We start from the raw sequence: 16,912 nt of genomic DNA, 5'->3' as shown, positions 1-16,912 counted from the left end.
CGAATTCTGCTTGGGTCGCTTAAATCCTATGTGTCAGTCTGGACCCACCAAAATAATTTTTAAGCAACCCAACTAGCAACTATGCATTAGAGATGCTCTTACATTGCCCTTCCAACCAGGCTAATCCTGTTCACTAATCTGCTAAAATATCAGATTCCACAACAAAACACAAGAGAGCCCACAAAGCCCCAGAATACAAGTACACACACTCCACAGTTCCGAGACAAAACCCTCTTTCCTTTTCCATTTCCATTTCCTCCCCTCCTAATCTCCACCCCACAACAAAAACTTGCAAATTTTTCCATTACCCCAAACCAACCAAAACCATGCTCCACGAATCTGTAACATCCTCACCCACATTCTGGTCTGCCATCTACAGCTGGCTCACCCCCACCGTCTTCTTCATCGTCCTCAACCTCGTCATCGCCACCATTTACATCACTTCATCTCTCACCAACAACCACAAACACCACCACCAACAAGAACATGAACAGAACCACCACCATCAAGGTGCAAACCCATACCAACACACATACCAACACCCACAACTTGTTAGATCCCCTTCTGTGTTGCAGAGGCTCAAATCCATCAATTTCTACTCTTACCCTTTCAGATCCCAAGACCCTTCTCACCCTCAAACCCATGAACATGAAGAACAACACATCAATCTAGCTAGATCTCCTTCTATTTTGCAGAGGATCAAGTCCATCAACCTCTACAGTTACATCCCCACAGAGCCTTTCTCTTCCAAAATCTCACCGGAAACCAACGTTTTCACCACCCATGAAGTTGACAGAACAGAGGATCTACGACACGTGGCAGTGTCGGAAGAGGAGGACGAGGAAGAAGAAGTAGAAGAGAACGACGACGTGCTGGGGCACCTGAATGGGCACCACGAGGAGCTTGGTGGTGGTGGTGGTGGTTCTTCCATGGATGAGATTTACAGAAAGCTGCAGAAGCAGGGGCAAGGAGGTAATTTCACGAGGACGAGCTCCGACACGAAGCCGGCGTCCGGCGAGGTTCCGGTGAAGCTGTCGAGGAAGATGAAGAAGTCGGCGAGCAGCAAGTCTGCGTTCGGGCATTTCAAGGAGGAGGACATCGTGGAGAGCCGCCGGCCGGCGACCGCGAGAGAGGCCAAGCCGGCCTCCGCCGCGGATGACGACGACGGCGTGGATGCGAAGGCGGACGATTTCATCAACAAGTTCAAGCAGCAGCTCCAGTTACAGAGGCTGGATTCCATCATTAGGTACAAGGACATGATTGGAAGGGGAGCAGGGTATGGGAAGTAATTAATTAAAAAGCCATAATCAATTAATCTTAATCATAATAATTATAATTATAATTATAATTATGATTATGATATAATAGTAGTTATTGCATTGCATTGCATTTTGGGGTTACTAGTATAATTTTTTGTTGTTGTTAATTTAGGGGTTCTGCTTATTGTCCTTTTTGTAAAATTAGTAGCTTTTTCTTTTTTAATCTTTTTCTTGTATAAGTGATTTTGTGAAAGTGGAGTGCTGAGCTTGCTGGGTTCACTTCAGCCTCTGCTAGTGGATGTTGGAAGTACTTACTTTATGTTAATGACCTGTTTTTGTTCCTATTTTTATGTAACAATGTCAACAATGCTGCTGCTTTGTACTTAAAAGAACATGGATAGAATCTAATGTCAGAATATGTGATGTGAGATGGGGTTCATATACAAGTTGCTTTGGTAATGGTTAGTGCAAATGTGCAATTGATCAATAGGTGTCGACCGCAATGAGGCTGTTTGAATATGGGTAAATAGCCAAGTTGGTCCCTGAATGTGTCCACCGCCTTCAACTTCGTCCCTGAACTTTTAAAATGACGCTCGTGGTCCCTGGATGTGTCAAATCTCCCTCATCAGCAGTCCCTGGTTTAAAAAAAACTAACACCGTTAACGGAAGTGTTACTCAGTTCCTGAATCTGAAAAAAAAATTATTTCTCTCCCCAATCTTCCTCTACCTCTACCTCTCCCCACCACCATCACCCTCTCTCCATCTTCTTCATCCTTCTTCGTCTTCTTCCCACCCACATCCCCTCCTTCTCACACTCTCCCTCATGAAGACTAAACCAGAGAGAAGTAGTGTGTAAAAAGCAAAATTGACAACATGGGTATCTTAAAATTGGAAACTTTAACCACCAGCTGAGATTGTGGTGCTGAGTAACACAGATGAAAAATCAAAGAGAACTCATAAAGCTATAAACCATAAACACAAAAAAAAGAGGAATTAAGAGAAAGAGGGGTATACACAGAGTAATGAGACAGTCGACACCCTCACACAGACACAATCTTCTTCCATCCTTATTCATAAATAAAAGCAAACCCCTTTCTGAATTGTTTTGTTTGAATTGTTGGGTGTTGTTCTGCCAACAGGTGCGTGGGTAGAAAGTGGTAGAGTTGAGTTAGTGTGGTGGTTTCCCCTCTGGCTTCTGCATGTTTCGATTTGGGATTTGTCCCTTTGTATTTCTGGGTTGTGATGCCCCTAAAAAAAATAAGAAATCTGGTTCTTCTTTCTTCAATTCTCCAAGGTTGTTCATCAATCTCTCGCCAAAAGGTTTCACCGAAGCTGAACACATGATGAGTCCTACCTCCATACTCAACAGCAGGCCATTCTCTGGGTTGAAGTACCCGTTCTGGTGTGAATCAAACAGCCCACAAACCCAACTCTGGGCTCTACGTCGCGGTGGTGGTCGACAGCGAGATGACGCTCCTCGTCGGCAATTCCAGTAGAGACGCCTACGCCAAATCCAAAGCCCATGTTTCCGAGCAGATCTAGAGTGATGAGACAGAACCATCGCCGCCGCCAACATCTCCGGCGAGGTGAGCTCTTCTGTGTGTATTCATGGTGCAAACTGATTATTTTTCTCTTTCTGAAATCTTTGAGTGAATTTTAGGGGGCTGCTGGGTTTGGGTATGTATTTTCTTAGTTTTTAGATGAGATGTGTGAAGAAGATGAAGGTCTAATATGTTTGTTGAAGGAAATTTTTGTTTTTCTAAGTTTTTCATGATTTAAATGAAAATGTTGAAGAAGATGCAGAAGATGAATAACTGATGAAGGTTTCTGGGATTTAATTTTTTAATTTTTAGTTTATTTTTTTCCCAGGGATGAAGGACTAAATTGAAGCCTTTCAAAAGTTCATACAAAAAAAAAATTCCAAGTCACACTTCCGTTAACGGTGTTAGTTTTTTTTAAACCAGGGACTGCTGATGAGGGAGATTTGACACATCCAGGGACCACGAGCGTCATTTTGAAAGTTCAGGGACAAAGTTGAAGGCGGTGGACACATTCAGGGACGAACTTGGCTATTTACCTGTTTGAATATCTGAGATCGATAGTTTAATTCTTAGAATGCCACTCTTGAGGAAACTTTTGGTATTTATTACACTTGCGTCGTTTTTTTTATAGAAAAATGTTAATTGTTAGTCATGTTTAGTAAATTAGTTCCGTCACCAGGGTTTGAACCCCCAGGGTTTGAACCCTGACCCTTCACCCTTCATTCCCTTAGCTCACCAAGTGAGCTACCCACCCCACCCACACTTGGGTCGTATAGGATTCTCTCGATAGAGAATACCTGTAGTTAAATCAAAAGAGAGGTGGAGAAACATAATTAATGAAGTTAACAAACATTTAAATAAGGATATTTTAGTAAATTTTGGTAAGCTTTCATAAATTTGAGATTATTAATTAATTAAGCAAAAATCGTAATTTATATAAATTAGTGTAAAATATCTTATATAAAGTATATGAGAAAATAGTAATGTGTGTTTGGATACTATTTAAGTGTAACATAACTGTATCTAAATTCAATAAATATGGTTTTTTTTTTTGAAAGATAAAGGAATTTATATTGATATCCACAAAAAACCCCTAAGGACAACACCCTTAGGGAGCGAATAAACCCCACTAAAAACGAGGTAACTCGACGATCAAAAAAAGACCCTACTAAGCCGACACAAACCCTAAGCGGGGATAGAAACTAAAGAAACCATCGCTCTAACAAACAAACCGGCTTCCAATGGCACAAGACACAAACCAAAGAAAAAATACATAACTCGAGATATACAAAATAAAGACTTGAAATGATCCTCGTAGATCTTTTCCAAACCTCGAATAGCCTCTACGTCGCTTCCCTCAAATTCTAACCCCAAGACTTTGCTGAGAAGCAACGTCTTTTTCGAACGCGTGAAGTAAGGACCGCCACTACCTGGAGTAGAGGACGACGATGACGAAGATGGCACCGCACAAGCTTCCTCAAAATCAGCCCGCAACTCCTCACAAGCCAAGGGCTGAGCAAGGGGTCTCTGGCAAGAAGGAGGGACCTTTTTAGGACGTCCACGCCGACGGGGTTGCAAGAGAGGCACCTCCTCGGAGTAACCCACCTCAAGCGCAGCCCCCTCGCCCGCCACCCCCCCCCCCTCACAGGGAACCACAGTCGAGGGGAGAGGAGACCAAGGCAAAGCCAGCGAGCCCACCTGCAGCGGAGCAACAACAGCTGCAGCAGCACAAGAACCAGAGGGGACCAAGTCAGGAGACTTGGTGAAAGCCACCGGCCCAACCCCACGGCCCAAGCCAGCTGGAAACAGATTCAAGTGAGTAAAAGTCCTCAGAGCAACCTTTGCACCCAGAGACACAGATAGAAGAGAGGGAGCAGCAGAGAAGCGTAAGACAGTAGAGGTGTCCCGAAACCAACTCCCAGGCGAGAGGCCTTGAAGAAGGAAGGACCCGCCATTCTCCCAAGACCCTCGCAAGCCAAACAACGAACCAAACGAAGTTTCCACCCCCTTCTCTTCCTCCGCCTCCTCCGACACAGCACCGGCAGAGCCCACTCTGCCCCGCCGCTCCTTCCGAGCTAGAACCAGGGGCAAACAACCGTTCATGACACCTTCTCTCCCTCTTACTCCTCTCGCTGAACCATCCAAACCAAAACCCAAGCCTGCAATCTCTGGAAAAAGGAAACTAACCGGAGCTTTCGGTGCCTCTTCAATCAAACCCCCAACCCCATCAAACATCCTTAGCTCATCCTCAGAAAAAGAGGATAAACCTCTAACCTTCCTCTGTCCCACAACAACATCACGCCAGGTAAGAAGAGAAGGTTGAGAATTGCCAACCTTCCCAGGAAGAACAGAAGCAGAGAGGCGATTCCCCTAAAGCCCCAAACCAGAATTGCACGGACTTAGAAGACTAACCCGAGGGGACTTGGCCATGGCAACCGACAAGGACGCATTCCCCAGCTTCAAACCGTCAAGACCCCGAATCGCCTTCAGCGCCTGTTCTCGAAGCCCATACCGTACAAATCCAAATCGAAAAAATCTGCCAATCTTTCTTTGTCGTTGGACAAAGAGATTGATAACCTTGCCAAACTTCGAACATAAATCGCGAATCTTGAGATAATCGACCTTCTCTTCAATTCCGTCAATGAACACAGAAAAACACTTCCTCTTTATGCTGGTGCTTCCTCCCGACCCTCCGTCTGCGTCTGCGTCGCCGTCCAACTCTTCGCCTTCCGCTTCGCCATCCACGAAGCCTTCACCGAGCGTTGTCGTCGAGCCTTGCTGAGTCGCCACCGCCTCCCTTGACACACCTGACCCTGAAACCCTAGCAGAGGGGTTCCACCGCATTTGAAGGTGACTTGGAAAATGATAGGGCTTATAAATATGGTTCATTTTTATTTTAAAGTGTATACTAATAATGTTGTTATATTGTTCACTAAGTTTTTATTCACACCATAAACACACTTACACCTAGTAAGTGAAATGAAGAAAAGAGAGAAAATGATAAATATAATAGGTCATACGATAGAAAAATAAATTAATGAAAATGTGATGTAAGAAAATTAAAGATATGAATGGATTAAAGTTTAATATTGTTTTTGTTAATGTCAATGTCAATAAATATCTAAACCTATTGTCTTTTTTAACTAATATCTAAACATATAGATAGTATGACAAGCGTTTTGAGTAGATCTTCCAAAGGGCATATTGATTATTTTCTTGTTTTGGTTGGTGGTTTGCTTTTGTCTGTGAGCTGTCCTATCCTAATAATTAGGATTGGAGTGTGGAAGAAAATTGGTAATAAGTAACTTAAAGGTAAATTAACCTCTAAAACTTTGGTCAACTTAATTCCTAATGTTTAATAATGTGTATTTTTTTTTGTCAAATTTTAATAATGTGTATTTAATTTCATCAACACAATAAAATGTTCAAAGAAATCCTCCCATAATCCTATTAAAAGTCGGGCAAAAGCACAAAGGCAAAGACAATCCCCATAAATAAGAAAAATAGAAACCCTAACAAAGAAAAAGTGAACAACAAAATTCCAAATGAACAACCCCTCCAAGTATCAAGTATGTTTTAAGTTAGTTAAAATGTCTTATTCTATATGGTCTTTATGTTTTGTTGTTTTTATTTATTTATTACGTACGCATGATTGCTCTAAATAAATACTACATTTTTAGGATGCTTAAAGCATATTTAACTGACTTAAAACTTATTTAACAAGCTTAATAATTCATTTAAATTTTTTAGTAAATGAGATTATTTTAGTAGATTATAACTTTTTTAACAAGCTACTTGAGGCAGCTTCTATCTTCTAATTTAAAGCTTATTAATTTTTTAGGTTATCATTATCATATTACTAAGTTTCCATCACTATCCTTTTATATTGTTTTAAAAAATACTGAACACTAATTATGATTCATCTCTTATGAAGTTGTTATCATCACTACACTCGACTTAAATATTTTAGTAATTTAGATAAATATACTTTACGTATTAGTTTATTAATTGAAATATAATTCTATTTTTATAATCCTATTAATTAATGTAACAATTTTAAAAAAAGTTAAAGAATATTATATCTTTTAATGATAAACAATTTCGCGGTAATCACATGTTCACCAAAAATCTTATGTCATTAAGTATATGAGTCACATTTCTTATATTGTCTCCACCTAACTCACTACTAATAAAAATGAGACTTCATCTCATATTTGAATTCTCTATTTTCCTCCCTTTCAAATGTGAGTCACCACCACATTATCATGCTTCCCTCAGCGAAAGTTATACACACTTGCACTATTGTTCGCTTTCATCACCGTGTCAATAGGACACGTTTCCCAACCACCATATTTCTAGGAAGACATTCGATATAAGGAGTCATTATCAGGGTAGATCAGACCATTAGCTCTAATACTATGATTGTGAAAAGAAAAAAACAAGCCACACAATAGAGAAATAAATTAGAAACACAATCAAGAATACAAAAATATATATAACGTGGAAAGCTCTTATAGTGTTGAAAAACCATGATTGTTGTTTAAAGCGACAACCAGAAAATAAACACGGTGTAAATTGTTACAAAACATAGATTTCACTTTCAAGTTTCAATCACATCATGGTCCAAGTAAACCCACATACTTTCTAACAAATATTTGAACTACATCTTACAATATATTAAAACAAGAGCATAAGAGAAAAAAACATAAATGTACAAGTTTAAAAATTTCTGATGTTGCATATTCAAACAAGAGAACTTAATCAATAGATATAGCCTCGGCCTCCATCTTCTTTCGCTATGCTAACAATGTAGGATTTTTCCAAGAGCTTCATTGACCCACTTTTTCATCAAACGCAGGGTTGACCCAAGGCCAATGTTGCACAAGTAAGGGCTTTGCCCCCCAAAAAAATATTTTTACTAAGTAAAAAAGACCTCTCGTTCATTTGATAAGTCTGATATTCTTTTTGTAAAGAAGACCTCAAATAAAAATCAAGACCTCAGTTCAAAAAACCAAGCTCAATAGTCTCAATGAAAAGAAAAAAAAATACTCCATCCCATATTCACGAAATATTTTTTTAGGTAAAAATGCGTCACTTTAAAATTTGTTTTATGCCTCATTTAGTGTTGACGACCCTAATTAAACCTACCGAGTGATGTGAGACTTCTTTCAATCAATCTCAAGACTTCTTCTTCTTCTTCTTCTTCTTCTTCTAACATTTGAGTTATGATTCATTCTCACTTTCATTTCATTTTCACTTCACTTTCTATCTATCTCTCTTTTCTTCTTTAATCATGTCATTAACCACATATCTTTAATTTCTATCTATCTCTTTTCTCTTTTAATTATGTCATCAGAATAACAAAGTGGAGTGCATTGGTGATTCCCAGCCATGTCTTGTTCACCGTTCCATCAGGTCCCGTCACAAGTTGATTATTTCCGTATATGGCCTCCATCAATTGATAATTCCACTTTGTTTTTGCCTTTTTGGCAATATATTTTATGTGGTTGTTTTTCGCTGCTGGTCAGTTGCAAAATTAAACTGCAATTTTGTCTATTCATTTTGTCCAGAACCGCAATTTTGTTTTGAACTTGCAACTATAACTCCAAGATCGATTAATGGCCTGAGAAGCCTACACGAAGCGATTATGAAATTGGAAAAGTACCAGAATTATGTATGAATGGTAGAAGGAATCTTTGCTTTAATTGGCCATTGGATTAAAATTCAACATATTAGGTCACCCATGTAATTATTAAAATGTGTAGCCATTATTTATAATAGCATATATAAAATGATCTAATTTGGAATTAAGATTTTAAGGACTAGAGTATAATTGCCGTGGAAATTATTGTGTAGAGGCAGAGAAGTGAAATTTTAATATGTTGAGGGGCCAAGTTGAAATTATCACAACTTAAGTCTATAAATAAGGGTCATGTTCCCCAGATTTCATTGCCATGAAAAAAGTCTCTCTTCCCCCTTTTCGAGAACATCAAGAAACTTCACACATTGAAAATCTGGAAGATCATCCCTCCGTCTTGCATTCAATCTTGGACTTCATCTTACAATCATTTACAAAAAATTGATTCAGTTACGCTTCCGCTTCTAGTTCTTATTCTAAAGAATTGATATAGTCTTATGTGTTTAGGAATTTGGTTTATGACATGCATTTCTATTGTGATGATATGATTGAAGTCTTTTCTTTCTTAAAGTATCCAAATTTCTACAAGTCGTATCAGAGCCAACCATCTTCAATTTTTGGGATCCATTTGTTTGAGATTGTGTTTAAATGATTGCCTTTTTAGAACTATTACTTCTTCATAGTCATATGATGAAAGAAAACTTGATTGTTGTAGTATGAAAGTCTTTTGATTTACTTTGCAATACTTCATAAATTAAGTTTTGAATTAAGTTTTTTCCTTTTTAAAAAGAAACATGCGGATCCTTAAGTTGTTATCTCTATGGAGTTTTTGGTACATAAAAGCTTGAAAAAACAAAACAAAACCAGCACCACCAACTAAAGCCTCAAGAACGAGGTGTCACGGTAGTCTTCAACCAAAAGCGACAACACCCCCGCAGGGGTAGATTCAACACCAATAAACCATGAGAGCCCCTCGCACCCTCCTTCGCCATAAAGTCCGCCACCGCATTTCCTTCCCGAATATCTCTACGAATTCTTGATTGTGGGTTCAGTTTCTTCATTTTAAATTCAACTTGCTTTATAATACTGAATGGATTGAGTCTTATATCAACATTATGTTGTTTTTTGGGTAAAATATATGATAGAATCATTTGTATTCTCCTTAAGGTTGTCATATCTGTTACTACTTCTGGTACTTGCACACCAAAACGATGTTCACCCGAAATTCTCCTTTATGGGAAAAAAATGAAGCATTTCAACCACAAGTTATCACATCAGGAATGCTATTTCTTCACCTGAGATCGTCTCAAACATAACATTCTGAAAAAATAATTCTAAATCCTCTTAAAGTTCATTTACCTACTAACTAAATGAAGAATATATTAAACGTATTTCATGTTTTCAAGATATTAAGTAGTAGCCAAGTTTTTTTTTTTTTTTGAGGTTTTAATAGCCAAGTTTGTTGTTAGGTGTGATCAAGTGATGACACGAGATTATAAGGTTCTATCAAAGTTGATTAAAAAATTGTATATATATATATATTATGAATATATGATAATATATCTACTTTAGTTTGATGCATAATGTAGTTCAATCATCCTACCTCTTTCCCTGTATTATGAGGCTTTAGTCCCCAACTTGCCTAAATCACCAAGCATCAATCTTTGAAGTAAGAACCTTTGATTGAGAAACAAACAAAATTTGAGAGCAGTGACAGATATTTGTAGCTGAGTAAATTTTGGAACAATGATATGTGTCAAGAAAAAAGTCATTATGAAAGATGGAAGGCCATAGATTCTTCTTCCACTCTAAGTTGTATTAGTTTACATAAGATTCCCTGTACTGATTTTCAGCATAAGTTACATAAATCATAGATGATATAATTAACAGATCAGTTGCATTATAATGAATTTTCAAGCCTCAAATGTGCAAACCAAATAAAGATTCCAACAGTGAAAAATTGGACAAGGAGCTCAATGCCAAACTCAGCATAAAAAATAAATATCACAACTCTTTTCAGTTAGTTTGCTTTGACAACCTGAGGAAGAGATTTGAGAAGGGACAAGGATGGCTTTCGGACCGTGTGATTAAGCAGTAACATAAATGTCAGAAGTGTTAAGGCTCCAGCTTGATGTGCAGTACCCAGTGAAACAGGTACATATGAAAGAAGTGTTGAAACCCCCAATGTGACCTGTAACCATACAAAATTAATAACATAATACAACTAATGACAAAAATAAAAAATAGTAGATTAAACTAATCAACTATCCAGCTTAAGTTGTTTGGTGAAGACATATATATTTTTATAATTATATTTCTAACAAGTCCCATCACGCAAGAGTTTGTTGAGCTTGAAGCATGGACAATGAACATACCTAATTAACTTGTGCTAAGATTCAACCTTTTACTTAGAATAACAAGGAGCGAACTCAATACCACTTGGTTATAGAGACTCTAATACTATGTACTAACCAACTATCTCAAGAGTTTAAGCTATTTGGTGAAGACACGTGAATGACCTTATACTTTACAGTAAACTGATGACAAAAAATCAAACATCAAACAGTTTTCCTCAAACTTTTTTATCTTGCTATTACCATCATCATCATCTTCGAATAGTTCATGAATCAGTAAAATGCTAATGGAACAAGTATGAGTATTGATCTTAGATAAGGGAGGCAAGCTAGCCAGAGACAAGAAGGAACCCAACAACACAAAATGATAAATGTTATTGACAATATAAATCTGGATACTGAAATAATAACCTGAAGAGCTGCCATGCCAACTATGCTTCCAATCAGAGATCTTACTGCAGGATGTATGTCAAGCTTTCTTGTTGCCCCCCACAAAGCACCCACGGAAATTAGAGTTGCAGTTGCAAGGATACGGTGATCGAGCTGTTAAAACAGAACACTTATTTAAACTTCATGTTATTAAATTTCGATGCACAAACCACTAAAGGAACTGGACTGAAGTGCCTTTATTGCCTTGTAGCAGTCTAGTCTAAGTGTCCAACAACATAAACTCAAGGCTCCGAAGTTCGAAGGAAGAAAGAAATGGAAAAGTTCTGCTGACATTTGAAATTTAAATTTTGACTGGCAAATTACACTCATGAGGATAAATCAATTGCTAACCTCTCCAAAGTTAGATGCTTCAAAAAGTATTTCTTAAAACTTCATTCATTTCAAATTTCAAAACTCTTGAAAAGTGCATAAAAAACCAATCTAACATGTAAGTCAAAAGAACAAAATTACTACAATTTTTAACTTCTCAGCAATAAACCAGCATGGAATTACCTGTACAGTTGATGTATTCTCAAAGAAATTTCGAATCAGAGGTTTCATTTCAAAAATGTCTTCTGGTATCCATGTATCACCCATCTTCGGAAAAGTATTAAATGCATGCCCCTGGCAATCAACATGAAAGCAAAATGATTATCTTTCAACATCATCAAAGGCACAATCATTATTTCAAGCACAAATATGATAGGCGTGAAACTGTTGAGCAAGCTTACAGCATCATTTCCAGCAACAAACGCACCGGAGACAGCAGTGAGACCGACCAGTAGGCTGACAGGCAATGCAAGTCTCCTTACTTTAGCTGCTTCACGAACCCACGTTACTGATTCAGCTGGTGGTTCTGGCATAACAACAGAAAGTGCAGTCCAAAAGAGACCACAGTAAATAGCAAATGCTGATGTAAGGTGAGCTGCTAGACGATAAGGGCTTACCCTTGGTTGAGAATATTCAGTTGGGGGTTCCTGAGGAAGGAAAATATTATTAGAATCTGGCTGTTCTAGTCAATTTGTCATAAAATAAACAAGACATTTATTTTATTTATGCTCCAACCTCTAAACCACTTTTAACCATCCACCAGCCAATGAGACCCTGCCCAGCACCCAGGGCAAATAGAGCAGAAAGTCTCAGTCCTAATCTCAAGGTAATATACCCTTTATGAAGAAAATATGAATACGGCAAAGCAAATATAACTCCTAGCGCCCTTCCCCACATACGATGAGCATATTCCATCCAATATATGAACTTGAATTCTTCAATCGTCATCCCTTTGTTAACACTGCAACAAGTTTCAATAAATTATCATACCATTCATAAGAACTACGGGTGTCAACTCACTTCCACTTGATCAATCCTTTTAACTTTACAATATATAATGAAGACTAAAATTGTAAATTATAATAGAACTTGAATAAAAATGCCCATTGGCACAGCCCCATAAGGTCAATCTCAAAAAAATTATCCTTGAAAGTTATCATCTATATTCCTTGAAAGTTGAAAGTTGAAACACAACCAGATAGTGTTTATTGCAGTGATTGTTTAGAAAAACGTAGATATTTTGTATGAGAGGGTTGAGTAAAATTGTCAACAATATCATCCCTCAATTTTATCCATCTAAACTTTATGATTTGATTCGTTCATTTCAGTCATCTTCAGGAGGATTTCTTTACAAGTGTTTAGAAGTGTTTTATCACTCTATTCTCAGAAATAAATCCCTCCGTGCATTTCATAAGTTCCCCTTTCAATTAGATAGGATAAAAAAACAGATTACTTCCAATAAAGTTCATGTTAAAATAAAGGTATACCTAAAACGTTGATTACAGACACAGTATATGCTCAGCTGAAGCAGTTGTTTGCATCTTACCGCTTGTATTCAGGTGACTGCTTGTACTTCTCAAACTCTTGCAACCATTCCTCATCTGACAGAGGAGGAAGACCACCTGTGAATTTCCAATCAGTCATTGAAAGACCAGATCTAGTGAGTCTGGTTAAACCCCCAAGAAGCACCATGCTAAACACCCACGCGGCAGAGCCAAAGAGCCATATTCCCACCACTTTCTGGGCATGAGCACCTCCTGTCACAAACAGCTTCAACCCCTCCTTATGTTCAGCCCCAGCAGAAACCACCTTAGAAAAGCTCCTCGTGTATGAGACATGATGTCCCTAACCAAAGCACCATCACACTTTCCTCAGATACAAAACATACACACACAGCATAAAAATTAACAATTGTAGCTTTTTTCACCAGAATACCATTGACACATTTCACAGTTTATTTCTGATTGTGAATCTATATTAAAAAAACGTGAAGGATGCGATCATCCAATACAAAGGAACAAAAATAAAAGGAAAAAATTGAATTTTGAAAAGAACCCAGATGAAAAAACAAGGTGGAAATGATGAAAATGAAGGTAACCTTAGGAATAGGAAGAGATCGAAAAGCTCGAAAGCCATGGCTGGCAATGGAAGGGGAGAGAAACTTGAATGATTCTTGAGCGGAAGGGTGAGAGAAAGGCCTTGTCGTGGTGCCTCTAAGCTTGTGAATTGCAGCTTCTCTGCTGCGCTTCAGAATCGAAAACGCTGTTCCCCTCCCAAACATTCTTCTTCTTCTTCTTCCTCTCACTCTGTTTTGTTTCTGCAATGCTAAGTTTGAATAGATCTTTCCCTTCTTGAAACAAGCTTACTCACTTAACTAATTCTAAACTCCCAAATTCAACAGAACAATTAGAAGGAATTTGAACATTATAATTAAGTTTGTGAAATTTCAGAGAAGTTTGTTAAGACAGTATCGACACCCCAATATTCTCGCTATCTCTCACTTCCAATCACATCACATTATATATAATGTCTACCCCATTAGGTTGTCTGCCCAACATTTTCCAATTAATCTATAAAACAAACTAGACCCCTAAACTAGAATTCGTTAAGACAATTGATCAAACAGTTTGCGGGCAAAAACAAATTCACTGAAAATTAACAAAATGGGAAGCATCATGGGCAAAAAAATTAAACTGCAAGGAAGAAAGTGAAGCTAGCTATGAAGATGAATCCATGGCAGAGGTAAGAGTATTAGAACTGATTCTGTTACATTGCATTCATAAAAAAACAGTTAATCCAAACGAAGAGTTGGATGTGGCTTACAAGTAGCGACAGAGGGAGGAAACCTGAGAAATTGGTAGCAAGAAATAGCGGCAGTCGGCGACGTGCAGCAGGCGGTGGTGGTGGTGACGGGAAGTGGAAAGCGCCGGTGGTGGCGGGGAACGGCAGCTACGGCGTGCTTTATTACTATGTGTAGAGATATAAGCAAGGTTTTCTCACAATTTGTTTTGCCTATCACAAAATACTGTGTAATTTTATTTTTTTAATGAAAGTTGTATCTAGAATATGGTGGCGGTTAGGGTGCAACTCCACTCTAGGTCTTGCACCATGCAAAAGCCAATTTGACTTGTTATAGCAAGTAAAAGTTACCTGTTGAAAAATAAATAAAAAAGTAAATGTTATAAAAATAAGGTGAAAATAACCTCACTACCCTCACCTCTCCTCTCTTTAAATCTCCTCCACCGGAATACTCAACACCGCCGCCGAAACCCACACCTCTATCGAAACCCAAATGCATCCTCATCGCCCAAACCACCATAGAAACCCAGGTCCTGATCAAAACCCCCATCGTCTAAAGCTCCATACAACGACCACTTGTCATCTCCAACACCTTTGCAGTTAAATATCAGAGTCAGAGGATAACAGTAGCGTATACTAGCAGATACAACCCATATCATCTTCATCGACGCTAAGACATCGCCCGAACTGTAGATCTAAGCAATTCCGCCGCGGATCTGAAGTTTGAAGTAGAACTCGATGAAGCTGTAGCCGCCATAGATCACTACCTGGGTTACGACGGAAAAAAGGGGGAGATCGAAGGAAGCTTTAGGTAGCGTTTGGTGACGGAACGGAACAGGACAGAACAGAACGGAACGGGACAGAATAGGATGGAACAGGACAATAATGTTCTATGTGTTGTGTTTGGTAACTCCAAGTCAATAGAACAGAACCATGATTTTAATTACATATATAACCTTGCATGTTTAATATTTGATTGAGGAAAACAAATTAAACTCAATTGAACATTTTGTATAGAAACCGTTTGTTATTGCTTACTTCATGAAATAATCACTTATTTCTTTAAAATAATCACTTATATATTGTTTAAGTTGTTTCAGTATGCTATTGAAAAAAGCAGAAACCTAATTATCTATTTAAGCTATTTTAAGTGCGTTTGTTTAGATTAAAAAATATTGATTTTTAACTATAATTTTTTTAAGAGATTTTGAGAAAAGCATAAGTTGATTCGTGTTTGACTACTATAATTAAAATCACTTTTTTTTATCTCCCCTCATCTATCATCATAGATTTTCATTATAAGCTAAAGTAACAGTTTCAAATAATTTGTTATCAGCTTCAGCTGAAACAAACACAAAAAGTGATTTTTCCAAAATAAGTTGAATTAAACGCACTCTATTGGCTCGTTTATCATTGCTTACAAAAACTGATTTTACTTTTGAAAAAATAATTGATTTTATTTTAATTAAGTTGATTCGTGTTTGACTACCCTAATTAAAATCACTTTTTTATCTCTTCTCATCTATCATCATAGGTTTTCATGATAAGCTAAAGTAACTGTTTCAAATAATCTGTTTTCAGCTTCAGCTGAAACAAACACAAAAAGTGATATTTGATTAAAAAAGTGATTTTTTTTTATTTTAAAAGTGATTTTTTTATTAAAAAGTGATTTTTTCAAAATAAGTTAAATCAAACGCACTCTAATTGGCTCGTTTATCATTGCTTACAAAAAGTGATTTTACTTTTAAAAAAATAATTGATTTTATTTTAAGTGATTTTTTTGAAAAAGTATATTTTCATTTAACTTTGTCTACAAATATAATAAGTGATTTCAATTTTATAAGTGATTTTAAACTGTTTAGATACATAAAATTTCAAATATAAATTAGGGGTATTTTTGAACTTGCAAAAGTTTTAAGAGAGAGTTTCGTTCCGTTCCACCCTTTTCCAGGGAACCAAAGTGTCCCGTTCCTGGAGCCTTTTGTCCCGTTCTGTTCCATCTTAAAAACACGACAAACACAGAACGAAACCCATGTGTCCTGTTCCGTTCCCTTCCCACCTGTCTACCAAACGCTACCTTAGTCATGATGGCTCCGTACTGGAGGCTAGAGCGTGGTGGCTCTGGGAATGGTGTTTTTCATCGTCTAAGGTTGTAATTGGAACTTGTTTCATGTTCAATGTTTTTTCTTTGTTTTTATTGGTCTGGCTTTCACTCTTGGAACTTGATTGGATTGTAATTTGTAAGGTTTGGCTTATGTATTCATCACCACTAGTTTTTTAATTCATGGTAATTTGCTTTTTAATTTATGCGTTCATCACCATTGGCTTCTGCCTCATCTTCGAATTGAAGATTGGATTTTTATTTTTAATTTATGTTTGTTGTTTTTTATTGCTCTGGATGGGTAAAGTTTGAACTTTGAAGAAGTTTTTGTGATGCTGAGCAGCAAGGTTGGGAGAAGTTTTTGGGACGCTGGGCAATCAGAGCAATGAGGTGCGGAGGCGAATGAGCCTTCGCTCCGACTACGGCAAGAACGAGAAGACAACCCACTTTGTTGTAACCAA

The 16,912-nt window shown here is 37.6% G+C and overlaps 2 protein-coding genes across 8 annotated transcripts; one reads left to right on the top strand and one right to left on the bottom strand.

Moving 5' to 3' along the window:
- The first annotated feature begins 174 nt into the window (after positions 1-174).
- LOC130718566 (pathogen-associated molecular patterns-induced protein A70-like) lies at positions 175-1,603 on the top strand. Its single transcript, XM_057569172.1, has one exon. The coding sequence runs from the start codon at positions 327-329 to the stop codon at positions 1,287-1,289; it is 963 nt and encodes a 320-aa protein (XP_057425155.1). The 5' UTR covers positions 175-326; the 3' UTR covers positions 1,290-1,603.
- Positions 1,604-10,190: 8,587 nt separating this feature from the next.
- On the bottom strand, positions 10,191-14,581 carry LOC130718600 (cytochrome c oxidase assembly protein COX15-like). Of its 7 annotated transcripts, none has more exons than XM_057569213.1 (8): positions 14,375-14,581; positions 13,650-13,931; positions 13,098-13,396; positions 12,287-12,512; positions 11,953-12,198; positions 11,735-11,845; positions 11,204-11,335; positions 10,191-10,629 (listed from the first exon to the last, which is right to left on the bottom strand). In XM_057569213.1, exons 2-8 carry the CDS (start codon positions 13,830-13,832, stop codon positions 10,459-10,461), a joined length of 1,368 nt encoding a protein of 455 aa, XP_057425196.1. In that variant the 5' UTR covers positions 13,833-13,931; positions 14,375-14,581; the 3' UTR covers positions 10,191-10,458. The 7 variants fall into 7 exon arrangements, with proteins under 7 accessions (XP_057425196.1, XP_057425195.1, XP_057425198.1 ...); XM_057569212.1 differs by having other exon boundaries at positions 13,650-13,876; XM_057569215.1 differs by having other exon boundaries at positions 13,650-13,868.
- Positions 14,582-16,912: the final 2,331 nt, after the last annotated feature.

The sequence above is a fragment of the Lotus japonicus genome, chromosome 5 (assembly GCF_012489685.1).
Source record: "Lotus japonicus ecotype B-129 chromosome 5, LjGifu_v1.2".
Lineage (NCBI taxonomy): Eukaryota > Viridiplantae > Streptophyta > Magnoliopsida > Fabales > Fabaceae > Lotus > Lotus japonicus.
The sequence above is the reverse complement of the archived record's forward strand: the minus strand, read 5'-3'. Positions and strand labels throughout refer to the sequence as shown.